The 14,184-nt window shown below is 39.7% G+C and overlaps 1 protein-coding gene across 1 annotated transcript; it reads right to left on the bottom strand.

The window, feature by feature from the left end:
- Positions 1-9,632: 9,632 nt before the first annotated feature.
- On the bottom strand, positions 9,633-10,527 carry LOC6568985 (protein crossbronx-like). Its single transcript, XM_001995185.3, has 2 exons — positions 10,440-10,527; positions 9,633-10,374 (listed from the first exon to the last, which is right to left on the bottom strand). The coding sequence occupies exon 2, from the start codon at positions 10,362-10,364 to the stop codon at positions 9,729-9,731; it is 636 nt and encodes a 211-aa protein (XP_001995221.1). The 5' UTR covers positions 10,365-10,374; positions 10,440-10,527; the 3' UTR covers positions 9,633-9,728.
- Positions 10,528-14,184: the final 3,657 nt, after the last annotated feature.

The following is a 14,184-nucleotide window of genomic DNA, read 5'->3' as shown; positions in this document are numbered from 1 at the left end:
AGTGGCGGCAATAAAAGAAAATTTGCTGCCATTTTCGGTTGGTTTTTTTTATATTTTTCTTAGGCAGGTTGAAACAGCTGTTGGCTGTTGGCTGCTTTTGCTGCTGGTTGGCATTTTGGCCGCATCTTGAAACTTGGCTCACATTGTCACACGGCAAGGCAAGCAAGCACGGTAAGCAGTCGGCCAAGTCACTGTGCCACAGAGTTGCACACTGCTGATGGGATGGCTTTGAGTATGATGAAGTGAATTGCAAACGGCTCAGCTGAGCATCGTGCCACACACACACACACACAGAGAGAGAAAAATCAGGACAAAGCTAAGCCGGGTATATATGTGGGATATGAGCTGGAACCAAAGAGAGACTCCTTAAGCTTGTTGTGCGATATGCTGGCAAGGAGAGCAAGAATACAAAGTGTGTGGATATTGTTTTCCAGATGTGTTGCGCAATGTGTTGGCTCTGTTTTTATTTTAGTTAATAAGTTGAAATGGGTTTCAGTGCAAAGCAAGGAGTAGAGCGAAATGAGCACAGGCTTCAGTTAACTTTAAGCACAAGTTGAGCTTTAAATCATTTTAAAATTAAATGAAACATCAATTTCAAAATGGGGCGATTCATTTTTAGCAAATAAGTAGAAGTGGAAATGGAAAAGATAGAGGGTTGCCATTTAAGCTTTAAATTATTTTTAAATGAAATCATCAGCAGAACGGGTTCTATTTTTAATTAATAATTAATCTGTGATATTGAGCAAAGAGTAGAAGAAAGGGTAATGAGCATTAGAGAGCTGAAGTCATTTTTAAACTGCACAACTTTCATTCCTGGGAAACCAATTCACAATATTATATTATTCCCACTTTCTGTTACGACTATTGAGCATTATAATTAGCCGAAGGATCCCACAATCAATAGTCTATCTAACTCTAAAACAGCACCCAACTAAATTAATTTACTATACAAAATGTAAATATATCTTTTCAGATGGCTGAGTTTAAATGTAAATCATTTCCAGTTCTATTTTGCGCTTGCATATTATGCTATCTTAATTAGACCAAATGAAAAGTGTACAAGGCAACAAAGCAATGAAAATGAGCTGCTCCAACTGAAAAAAAAACAAATAAGCTAAAACAAAGCAAAAAAAATGGCTAAAAGGAAGACAAGCCGAATGACTTAATCGCATTTGCGCGACTTTGTTGCACTCGCCGCCAGACATTTGCCATAAAAATGCAAATGAAACATTGAAGCAGCACTAACCAAGAGAAAGAGACAGAGAGACAAAGGGACACAGAGACAAAAGAGAGACAGAGAACATTAAGAGCTCCCAACTTCAACTTCAACTGCAAGTCTAAGCCAAGTGATGAAGTGCAAGAGTTAGGCCATATCACGATGTTGGCTGTTGGTTAATGCCATGGCTAATCCGCGCCCGTTACCTTAATCCCCCAACAATTTTGTTAACAAACGAACATCAAACGAAATAAAATGTGCAATAAATTTAATTTGCACGGCGTTTCGAGCCAAATAAAAATCACACCTTCTTCCGAAGGGTATGAATGAGTCTCTCGCTTTTTATTTATTTCATTTTTTCTCCTCTTGTCGAGTGAATCGCAGCACAGACACCAACCCCACGCTCAATAAGTGGAACGAAACAGGGCAGCAAGAAAACTCGAACTGGTTACGTGATTTTATCGCTCGCTTTTATCGCCAAAAATTTGCCAAAAAAGACAAAACTACTAAAAAAAATGCAATACCAACTACAGCAAAGACAAGTTAGAGGACTCTAGTGTAGAGAGCTCGACTGGCAGATACCCTAAGCCTGACTAAAGATAGACGGATAAACGGACTGCGCCACAGTCAAGCCAGCTGTTAATGCTGATCAAGAATATATATACGATATGGCAGCAACCTTTTACATACTACTCCACAACTTTAATATACCCTTTTTAGCAATTTTCAATGGGATAACCTATGTAAGGAAATAGTATAGTAAGTATACTATCTCATTCTATCCCACTCTCTATCTAGCTCTCTTTCTCCCTCCGCGCTCTCTGTCCCTCTCTCTTCTTAATAATTAGTCGCCCGAGCAGGGATTTCATGTCAGTCCCTTGTGCTATGCCATAAAAATCATTGGCAGGGACAGAAACATGAACCTCGGGGTCAGTTCAACACTTGCAGCTGAGGGTATCAGCCAAGTGGAGTTGGATGTGCGAGTGTGTGTGAGTGTGTGTGTGTGTGTGTGTGTGTGTGTATTGGGGTGTGTGTGGCTTAACCTAAAGCAAGAGACTGCTGGAGACCTACTTGAACTTGCGAGAGAGAGCAAAGCGAACTCAACACTTGATCAAAATGCCACAAAGCGATTTGCATATTTTAATTAAATTCGCGCTTTTGGCCGGAAAGAACACAGGAGAAAAGCGCAACAATATGAGAGAGATGAAGAGAGATGGAGAGAGAGGGGGAGAGAGTACAACTGACACCGCATATTCAGAAGCAGGAGGTGTGTTGGGGGGAGAGGTCTGGTCTGTGGCGCTGTCTTTAGCTATTTTTTAAAATATGTAAAAAGCGCGCGCAACACATGTGACCACAAGCGTATTAAATTTTGTGCGCCACTCGAAAAATGAAAATGGGAAAATAGAAAAGCAGAAAGCAAAAAGAGTACAAAAATGTTAGAAGGCAAAGAACTTGCTGAACTTGCTGGCTAGCAGAGAAAGAGAGAGAGGGGGGAAAGGGCGAATGTTGGGGATTTGTGTGCCGGCCAAAAGGTAGCCAATTAAACAGAGTCGCAAAAGTGGCGGTGAATGCAAAGGTCGTCCCACTATCAAATACACTGAACGAAATGCGCCAAGGGCCCAAAGAGACCGAAACTGAGAATCAGAGAGACAGAGAGATAGAGAGACAGAGAGATAGAAATGAAAATCTGATGAGCGTTGTGGGAGTTTGGGAATATTCGTTATTGAATGTCGATGAGGAAAGCTATCAATGGGGGACAGGGCAAAGTCAGATTGATACTGCACAGGCCAATAGTTGAAATATTCATGATACAATTTTAGTTTGTGGAAAAGAAACTAGAAAATTGTCGAAAAATCGAAGATGAAATATACTCAAGATACAATCGAAGTTTGTGGCAGATTAAAGTAAATTTATCGTAGAAGGAATTGTCGAGGAATTCAAATTGATTCTCAATTTTCAACAGTCATAAATATTCTGTAATAAATAGCAATAGTTTAAGAGGGCTTAACTTTTTTGCAGTGTAGCGCAAAGTTGGCCAAGCATTACGCTCATATTGGTGTTCAGTTGCCGCTTTGGCACTTGCCGCCTTGCCACATAGCTGCATGCAGCCTGCTCAAACATGAGCAAAGCGCAGTGCAGCATAAAGTGTTAAATTGGATTAATCCAGAAGATTTACGCTGCGGGTGATATTAACAAGGCTAACATGGCAACGTAGCTACTACAACAACTACAACAACCACTACTACTACCAACTTTCAACGTGAGCTCCAACATGTTGCACTTGAGCCAGCAGCAGCAACGCCAGCAATTTTATTAAAACCGGACGCGTAGTATAGCAACACCGGAAATGCAGCAGCAAGACAAAGCACACACAAACACACACACATAGTGTGGTAAGTGCTAGTGTAGATGGTGTAAGTGTGTCAAGTTGTGTGTTGTTGTGTTTGCTGTTGTTTGTTGTTGCTGTGGAACGTCAACGGCCATGCAAATTTGTGATTGAATGCGATTTTGGGACTTAACGACGGCCTCAACTCAACAGCCGGGACCACAGCTAGTTGCAGAGCAACAACAACAATAACTACAAATTACACTCGAAAAAATCTAGGGAATATTGTACGCAACGGAAGTAGAAATTTAGTCAACATCAAGCCAAGCTCGAATATCTTTGACAAATACTTAAACCTCAGAGTCTATTCTGAGACCTTCTCTGAAAAAAGTATAGGCAGTTTGAATCAACGGATGCGAAACGAGCGATAAAAATCGATAAAAATCGATCGATAAAATACACTTAACTGAGTATAACTTATACGATAACTTATATTGCTCTTCTATATTAAGTCTCTATATCTCTAAGTCTCTCAGGTTCAACTGTTCATGCTACTCATGAATATATTTATACTCATGAATATATTTCTACTTGAACTAGGCACAGGGTTTTTCTGCCAGTGCAGCTACAACAGCAGCAAATGCCAGGCAAGGCGGTAATAATGCCTTGACAGCCAGCGCACAACAAACTGCAGCAGCAACATGCAACAAGAACAGCAACAACAACAACAACAGCAACTCGGCAAACGCGTTGATTATCCCAATCAGCAACACTTTACCAGCGTAAATCTATTTAATTTGCCATTGGGCTCCATTTCAATACACGCCTGTGCTCCACAACCCCCTCCCCTACCCACCTACCTCCTTCCCCTACCCGTGTTGCGATAATGCTGCTGTTGCAGCTACAAATCAGCTGTTTGCAGCTCTTGTTAAATGTAATTGAACCTGTTCTTTGAGTTTTGTTTTGTAATTTATTATTGGCGCATGAGTTCTGGAACCAAAAACAGCAACACGAAGAAGAAGAAGATGAAACTGGAAAAATAAGCGCTGCAACTTCAGAGATCGTAGCTCATGGAGACTGTATTTTCTTGACTCTTTTGATTTTTTCTTTTTCGTTGTCTTTTTCTTTTCCTTGGCCATGGCATGCGAGGATCGCGTCAAGATCGTGCCTGACGCGTAATTGATTATTACGAGCAACAACTGCAACACTAGCAACAACAACACCAGCAACAACAACATCAGCAACAGCATAGCATGCCAGCATAATGATGTATTAGTTAAAGTTGGCCAACCGGTTCGCATTTTGGCCATGAAAAACGGTTTAGAATTAGGCGGCGGTGATTACATGGCCAAGTGCGTTGAAATTGAAAAGAAGTGTGCAACTTGTGAGCAACTCCGTTGATGATACGATGAACAAGAACTGCAGCAGCAGCAGCAGCAGGAACTGCACCGAGTCGGCACTTTGTGGCAGCCGCAAACGTGATGTGGAATGTGGCAAACTGTTGCCACAAAATGTTCCGCCGCCTTTAACTTCAATCAGAGCAAGCAGCAAATTGAATGGAATGCGATCTAAGTACAAGCAACGTACAGAATAAAAGTGTTGCACAATTGAGTTCAATTTTTTAGTGATTTGCCACAGCAATGGGCGAAATTATGTTGAGAATAAACATGTGGAATTTATGGCAACTTGATAGAAGCAAGTAAAATCTTTAAAAAATAGTGCGAACTAAAGACATCAATTTGCCCTCATATATTTTCGAAGAATGTTGAGAACGTGAGAAATTTCCAGAGATCAAAGAAAATGTTTTTAGATAGATTCAGTTGAAGCAGATTTAGATTAAACTCGAAGCTAATCAATGTATCTAAGCTCTTCTATATTTTAATATTATAAGCAAACCAGCAAAGTATTATTATAATTATTTTAACAACTTATCAGGCAAAGAATTTATTTTTATTTTATTTATTATGATGCAATTGTTACAAATTGTTTATATATCAATTTTAGTCCAGTATTAAGCATTTTATGATATTTATGACTCAGCTGGTGTTGTCAATTACTTAAAGCCCAATCAAAACTTAGTCTTATGATTCATTTTTCAATTGTGTGCCCACTTTTTTCATATGTATTTCACACACTGCACTGACAACAATTGACTGCAGCTGAGGCACCTTTAACGAACACTCCACACACCCTCCGCCATCCGCCAACCTCCCCCCAGAGGTGACAGCGCCCACTGTCAGCATGCCCCATAACTCATAGGAAGCAGAAGAAGAGAAGAAAAAAAGTGCAGGCAACACACACAAATATATATAGGGAAAAAAGCCAGAGAGCTCCAATTTTAATTGCCCAACATTAAACGATCGACGTCGATGGCGGCAACGAGTAAGGTCAGCAATCGAATAGATAGAAACGTGTGTGTATTGCTAGAAATCGAATAGCTGCAACAAATACAGATACAGCTACAGCTACAAGTCGAGTAATAGCAATAGCAATAGCAATAGCAACAGCAATAGCAATACCATTACCAATACCATTACCATTGCCAATACATATGGCCAATACCCATACCAAGGGGATTCGCAGCGCCATAAAATATGCGCACGTTTTGGTTTTGTTAGCCGTTTGTTTGCATATGCCAAATCCAAAGGAGCGAAGCATATACACTGATCAAAATCAGTGTATTAAAGTGGGAATGCAACTTAAAGTTTGTTTCTAACATGAAAAAGCTGTTGCAGTAACGAGGCTAAGAGCTGCATCCAATTGTCTTGAATGGAGCCTTAGAATATTTGATAATTCCATAATCAGATAAGCTTATTTTTTGTGATCAAAGCTTTAAGAAAGATTTGGAGGTTAACGATTTCCATCACATATATTGAACTGAGACAAGAATATTTAATTTTCCATACTTAAAATTGGATTATTTTTTGATTCGAGGCTAGAGAAAAACAGTTTAAATTCTTGCTAAGCTTGGGAATATTAATTGTATATAATTGTATTGCTTGAGAATATTTTTACATACTTCAAGTTTAAGTTGGCTTCTTTTTATATAATGTAAATAATTCCTGGCTAGAAGAAAAATATACTTGAATGCCTACTGAGTCTCAGAATACTTGAACTTTCCGCAAGCCATGCAAACTTTAATCAATTATATTAAACAGAGTTTTAGAATATTTAAACTTCAAACTTGTTCCGACTCAGCTTTACTTCTAGCAATAGACAATAATTAAAACAAGCACATGCAGATATTTGTTCAGTGTACTTGCGAGGCATATGGTCTGCGTTGTTCTCTGCTGCAGTGCTCTGGTCTGGTTTGAGTTTGGGTTGGGGTTGGGGTTGGGGTTCGGTCTGTGCACTGTGCTGCCAGGTCTCGCTGGCCAGACAGCATTTAGCGTACGATTTGGCGGCGCGAAAAAGATAAACTCATAAATTATGGCATTGAATGTCACTTCGACGACGTCGACGGAGACGGCGGCGGCGGTTGCTGCGACGTCGACAGCTGTAGCAGCAGCAGCAGCAGAAGTGGCAGCAGCGGCAGTTGCCACCGACAATGGACGATGGCTGCGGCGACTGCGGCGATAATGAAGCCCATTTTAAAGTCAGTACCATTGAAATGCGATTTGATTTACAATCCCATTTCGATTATAATCGATGATGATGTGTGTGCGCGCCTCGGCCATGCCATGAACTTGCATATAAATACCAATCTGTGTCCCCGTCGTTGTTGCAACCACACCGCAAACCAACCAAATGCTAAGCAGGCAGTGAGGCTGCCAGAGCCAAGTCTCTAGCGGTTTTTCCAAGGAAATCGAAACGTTTGCCGAAACTGAAGCTGCAACTGCAACACTGCCCACAGGCGGATTCAATGTTCATTTTACCTGTTGCTCTTGCTGTTGCCATTGCTGTTGCTGTTGCAATTGAACTTGAATACGAATCGGGCTTTGACTTCGTCTTTGACTCTCTGTCTTTGACTTTAGCCCGGGCTTTCAGCTTCAGCTTTGGCTCTTTGGTTTAGCAAAAGCCGCCAACTTGTCAGAGTAACGAAACGAAAACCGCCACCGCTTCCACTCCTTGCATCGATGGTGGCAATTGTTTTGATGACCGTTGATAACTGCAGCAGCGGCATATTTTATGGATACACTCGCAGAAAAAAGTCTTTACAAAGATCAGCAAAGTTTTCACAGTCTAAGCTTAACTTTTTTTATTTTATTTTATTTTTATTTTATTTGTACTATTGAATTTCTAACAATTTATTTCGTCAAGTGCAGTTAGTGATTTCACCAGGGACTCAAGCTTTAACCATACCCCAAAAAAGTACGCAAGAAACAATCAATAAAAATATAACAATAGCCTTTGTCACGTGTTATGCCGGCGGTCTTAAAACAATTTTTATTGCATTTTGATTGAAGCTGAAAGCACATTAAACTGAACTGAACTGAACTGAATAAAAAAAAAACAAGCAAACTCAGAAAACACAGAAAACACAACTCTTTCAAGTCCAAGTTCAGCCCACGCAGCTACAAAATTTATTGCAACTTAATTGTTAATGTTGTTATTGTTGTTCTTGTTGTGGTTTTTGCTTAATTGCATATAAATATGTATCTGTATATGTCTTCATTTAAGCACAACGCCCCACAAAATGGCGTGGAAACAAAGCCAAAGCCGGACCGGATGTTCTTTGAGTTCTAGATTATCTCTAGTCAATGCCAAAAGTGAACTTATCGATACTCTAGAAGCAAATGAAATACCCTTGATTACATCACAAGGTGAATCAAAAAAAAACATGGTATCTCCAGCAAAGTATTTACAGTAATATGTGTAATAGTGTAATAAGATTAAAATGATAAATAAGAAAATCAATAATCACTTCACTTGAGTTCTGACAGAGCATTGAAGCTTCGTTGAATTGTTTTTTCACATTTGCTTTATTATCAAATTTCGTTTGTGCTTAGCAAACGCCTACACAGAAAGGCGTTGGCGAACAGGAAGCGAAAGCAAACAGATAAATGAACTGCCAGAATTAAGTCGAGGCCGTTGAAATGTAGACCACCAAAATGGTCTGGCATGCATTCTGCACTGATATCTATTTTGCATGCTTAGACAAGGAAACATTTCATGCGCATGCACATAACACATATGCATGGGGCAATTAGTTTAAAAATTGTGTATGTTTGTGTGTGTGTGTGCTGCGAAGTTAAAAGCATAGTCATAAATGGTCTAAATTATGGCATATTGCACTTCGCACATCCATAATTGCAACGAACGATTTTTTGCGTGCGCAACCAGCTCACTAACGAAGAGAAGCTGCAGAGCTACGCAATGCACAGATTTCCCCACTCTGTCTCCCTCTCCCCGCTCTTTCTCTCTCCCCACAGACTCACGAAGCTGGACAAAGTGCAGTGATAAATCAAATTGTCAGTTTTGTATATTTTACGCCACCTGACGACAGCTTTTCGGCCAATGTGCATCAGGCAAAGAGAGCAATGAAAGCGGAGAGATATAAGCTGAATTTTAATGTTTCGGAATGCCAGTGTGGTAACGGTAACAGTAAGTGTGTGTGACGCTTGAGGAAGATACTCATAATTATCATTATTATTATAATTATTGACAGTAATGTTGCTGCGCAGCAGACAAGCCAAGATATTGGCGAGAAACATCCAAAATGGATACAGAAAGAAGAATCACAAGAACTCCAAGCAGTTCACATGTGATCAGGCTTTGATTTTTATATAATTTTAATTATTAAGTTAATATATATGTAGTTGGTATATAATTTTAATTATTAAGTTAATATATATGTAGTTGGTATATAATAAAATTCATAATGCTGACAATATATAAATAAAATACAGTCTAATATGTCCATGGTTTCATAGTTCACTAGCACTCAGGTTAAAGCAAGCTATTAACCAGCCAAAATGCCAGCGCTGTTCAAGAGTGCTCAAAAGTGACATTAAATGCGCAGAAAATCACATATACAAAGTAACGGCACTCTTTCACTTTCTGCAATGTTAAGTTTCGATTACCTTAATAAGTATCGATGCCTTTTCAATAAGAGCATTGCAGTCGATGAACTTATCGGTTTTTCAAATTTGAAATCAGAACTTGAATTTTAATACATAAAATGGCAACGAATATGCTTGGTAATGATAACAATTATTTGTGGCAATATAATATATAGTTATAGGCTCACTGCGAATGCGAGCTCTTCATCACAGCCAGATGCTTATGGGGCAAATACCGTTCGAGGACAATATAGTGGGGATCCTTGATGGGTGGCTTATCGAACATGTGCTTGCAACTCCACAGGATGCTGTTTCTCACGCGCAACACATAATCGATGCGATTCTGACTGAGCAAATGGAATGCCTTGAAATTGTTGAGCTCGGTCAGAGGTCTGGCAACGCCATTGCCGATGATGCTGCCCTCGGGATCGGCAAAGATGGCCTGAATATACTTGAGTATATGCCAAATGTGATGCTCATCCTTGACCCAATCCTTGAGCAAGCACCTCAGATCCAGACTATGCGAAATTGGACAAATGTGCGGATGAAATATATCCTGCTGAAAGATAACAGTGGGCAGGGTGCGCTCATTGGGAAACTGATCCGGCAGCAGGATGGAGAAACGGAACACACTCTCCGCATAGCAGCCGCTGTGTATGAAGATCACTCCGAACCACAGCAAACAGCTGGAGTAGCTGGGTATCGCATAGATGCCCCTAAGCTGCTCCTGCTCGACCAATTGGTATTCGGCCAGGATTTGGTAGCCTTGATTGATCAGCGACAACGTTTTGCTGTTGCCCGGTTTGCTCTCCAGACACATGGCAAAGTGGCTAAGCGATTATATATATCCTATTGTCATATGATTTAACCAAGTCAGACCCCATTTTGCACTCACCAATTTGGACAAACTATGGCGGAAAGCAGCGGTGTATTTTGGGTGTGTTGTGAATATTGTTTTTGATATGCTGAATAATTTAGAAACACATTTTGACAAAGACTTCAGAGTAACTGGCTTTCGACCCCATAAACAATACATATTCTTGATCAGCATCAAACAGGTAGAGACTTATTCATTTTTATTTCATTTCATCGATATCGCATAAAGAACACATAGTTTTTACTTACTTAGCAATTTTGATCGATTTTAATAATTTTTTTAATATGATTTGCAAACTCCTTAAAAATTTAACCAGCAAATTAAGACTAGCTTTTAATGAAGATGCCTTGAGGCACAAAACCTTCCCTTTTTACTTATTTTATTAGTTGAAAGCCCAACGAAATCGATACAGAGTCAAAAGCTACGAAAATGGATGCTTCTTTGAGAATCGCTTGCATTGATTTACTGGCAATTGCTTGCCACATTTGAATTAATAATTACAGTCACAGTGCAGCCGTGTACGGAGCTGCAACATTGTAGCCTCTTACATTTATGCGGTATGTCAACTTGCCACATGCTACAAGCAGCGCAACGGGAATTGCCCACTGGAACACAAGCAGCGAAACAAGTAAGAAATGTGCAGATCGAGGGTGCTCGACTAGCAGATACCTTACACAAGAAAATAAGCACGAAATGCATATAAGAAAGTGATCAACTAGCAGATACTATAAGCGGAACTTTCAACCCAAATTTGCAGTCTCGAGTTCCTATAGTATCTGAGATCGGTTGGGCAATCGGACCTGACTAAATCGATTCGAAGCTGATCAAGAAAAGATATACTTTATAGCATCGCAGAACCTTCAATATACCTGTTACAAGCTTTTGCCTTCATTAATAATACTCGCTAAACACCTTTACAATGAATTCAGGGTATAATTATGTTCAACTGGTAGGCAAAGGGGAACTGGAACTGAGGACTGGAGCAATGTCCAGCACTGGTCGCGACCAGCAGCATACATGTGAGCGTGTGTGTGTATGTGTGTCGTTGTGTGTGTGTCTGTGTGTGTGTGTGTGTTGTGTCGTACTCAGCGGTATATTCAATCATGTCAAGTGTAATAATTTTGCGAATACTTGCAGCAGATACAAACAAGCTGCACACACGCAGTTCCGTGGAGCTCAGAGCTCGGAGCAGAACCCAACCGAACCGAACCGAACCGCAGCAAAAACGGAACCAAACAGAAGAGCTTGGCGCATAGACAACGTTCTCATGTGTTTTGGTCGGATTTTGATTTATGATTGCAATGCTCTGATGTACGGTTCTTTCACGCACTGGCAACATAATGTGGCATTATAATGTCGCATGTCGCACAAACACAAGCACACAGATACACACACATGGAGAGTCGTAAGAGGAGAGATGCTGTATGTATTATTTCATATACCCTGCAACTATTAGAAGCGCATAAGGAGTAACATTTTCAACCTCATCATGCTAGCATATACTGGATCACTATTGACAGATAAGAAGCAGGGAATATAGACCTAAATCTTACCTATCTTCTACTAAAAGATACTAATCTTGCCTTTCACACACTGATTTATGAATATATACAAAGATACTAATCTTGCCTTTCACACACTGATTTATGAATATATACAAACTTAAAGCTAACTAAAACTATTAACACCAAAATGAGGTCCATCAATTCGGCAATAAGAACTAAAGAATAACTAAGAAGTAAAAACGTCAATTTTAAATGTAGAATTCTTTCTTTCTTGGAGAATTATAATATCTGCACCCGTTTGCCTATATCTACTTGTGAAATATCTTGAATCATTATTATTTGAGGTTCTTGAATATCACTCATAAGTAAATTATATTCCCGATGGTAAATATTTCTAATCGTTTTCTGATCAAGTTGATAAGCCTTATTTTCTAAAACCCCTCCCTCAAATCGTCATCTTTATCACTGTCATTAAACGAGAAACACTTTACTAACTATAGCTCAATACAGGGTATTCCACAAGCCGTGCCTGCAATCTCTGTCGCTCTCTATCCCGCAGTCAACTAGAGCATTACCTCGGCAAAAGAGTTATAAATTTATTGTGTGACGGAAGTTGAAAGATACCCCCCACTTGAAGTCTGATGCCTGCCTGATTTCTGCTGCTCAACTGGATCATAAATATTTGCATGCCGATGTCCGCTGAAGCAGCTGCTAATTGGCAAACGCGAAAAGCAAACAGACAGCATTTCAGATCTTTTGGCACTTTACTGCTTGAGGGTAAACATATCATAAACGCTCCTGACAGACAGTGAGGCACTCTTGATAAGTTGCCCAGCCCATGCAACAGATAAGAAATGTCTCCCTCCCAAAAAAAATTACATACAATAATAATAATGAACGGAAATACAATGTTGCCCAGCTTTTGCACGTTTTGCACCGCGAAATGCAACTCATTAAAAAATTTTAACAACGTATATATATAAATATATTCATTTGTACTCTCCCCGATATGATATGATATGATACGTTATGAGTTTTGAGTGTGACTTGGACTTTCTTTCCAGCTTGGTTAACGCCAGTTGTCAGTGCATTGACATGGGTGCAACACCCAGGCGCAGAAAGGGTCAGATCCTCGAATCCATTGGGATTTTTTTCATTCTTTTTCTTTGCGGGCTCGCCTCATTTTCACCTCAGCCCACATTGGCAAGACGGCACTGACTCCTACACTCAGAGAAAAACTTGAATTGTAGTTTATAATCGAACCAATGAAAATACCGTCAAATGGATGCTAGAAATAACTTGTAAATACATATAAATAAAAACTGAACATAAATGAAAATTCTACAACTGCTTCTCTAAATTTGAGTGAGGTGTCTAAAAATAAGGCGACTTATTAAATTGAAGTTCGATTGTTTTGTTGAGTGTACAACTACTATAATAACCCATGTCAAAATGTTTGGCTTGTCTTATAGCGCTAAGGGCAATTGCTAATATGTTTTGGCTCACACTCTCACACACATACAAAAAACACACACACAACACACACACACAACAAACACACACACAGCGTTTACTTTAGGCCTGGCGCACCTGTGGGGAATTGCTTGTCACCTGGACCCGCCACGCAAACAGTCGTCGAGCGGAATCGCAACATTCAATTTCGGTTTTTTATTTTATATTATTACTTTCAGTATTCTGCTGCTGCTGCGATGTCTTTTATGCGGGCAGCAATTTCTCGTGCCGCCCTTTTAGCCAGGTTCTTTTTTTGCCTTGTTTTTGATTTTTGGTTTGTGTGTTACTTGTTTCTTATCAGCTTTCTTTCATTTATGCTACGTTGCATTTTGGGTCTTCTGACCGCGACGAGTTCGAGGTTCTGTGTTTAGTTCTCTTCGATTCTGTTTGGTTCGGTTCGGTTCGGTTCAGTTGTAATACGGTGGCATATAACACTTAAGTGCTTGTTGTTGTTTTATAAGATAAACTTTGGCAAAGGCCCACATGTCTGTCAAAAAGAAAAACAGCAACAAAGAAACAGCAAAAATAATAACGTGATGCCAATTTCATTTACTGCCACTTTCATTAACCAAAAAGGAGGCAGCACAAACAACTTTGGCATGTTTTTCTTTTCTTTCTTTTCTTTTGCTTATCTGCCCCCAGAAAGTTACAAGTTGAACTTAGGGTTTTGAATTTGATGTTCCATAAGAGCTGTGTGTGTGTGTCTGCTGTGTGTGTTTGTTGCTAGTTGAAGCATGCAATTGGCA

The sequence above is a fragment of the Drosophila grimshawi genome, unplaced genomic scaffold, assembly GCF_018153295.1.
Source record: "Drosophila grimshawi isolate 15287-2541.00 unplaced genomic scaffold, ASM1815329v1 contig_1367, whole genome shotgun sequence".
Classification (NCBI taxonomy): Eukaryota; Metazoa; Arthropoda; class Insecta; order Diptera; family Drosophilidae; genus Drosophila; species Drosophila grimshawi.
This window is presented reverse-complemented; position numbering and strand designations above follow the sequence as displayed.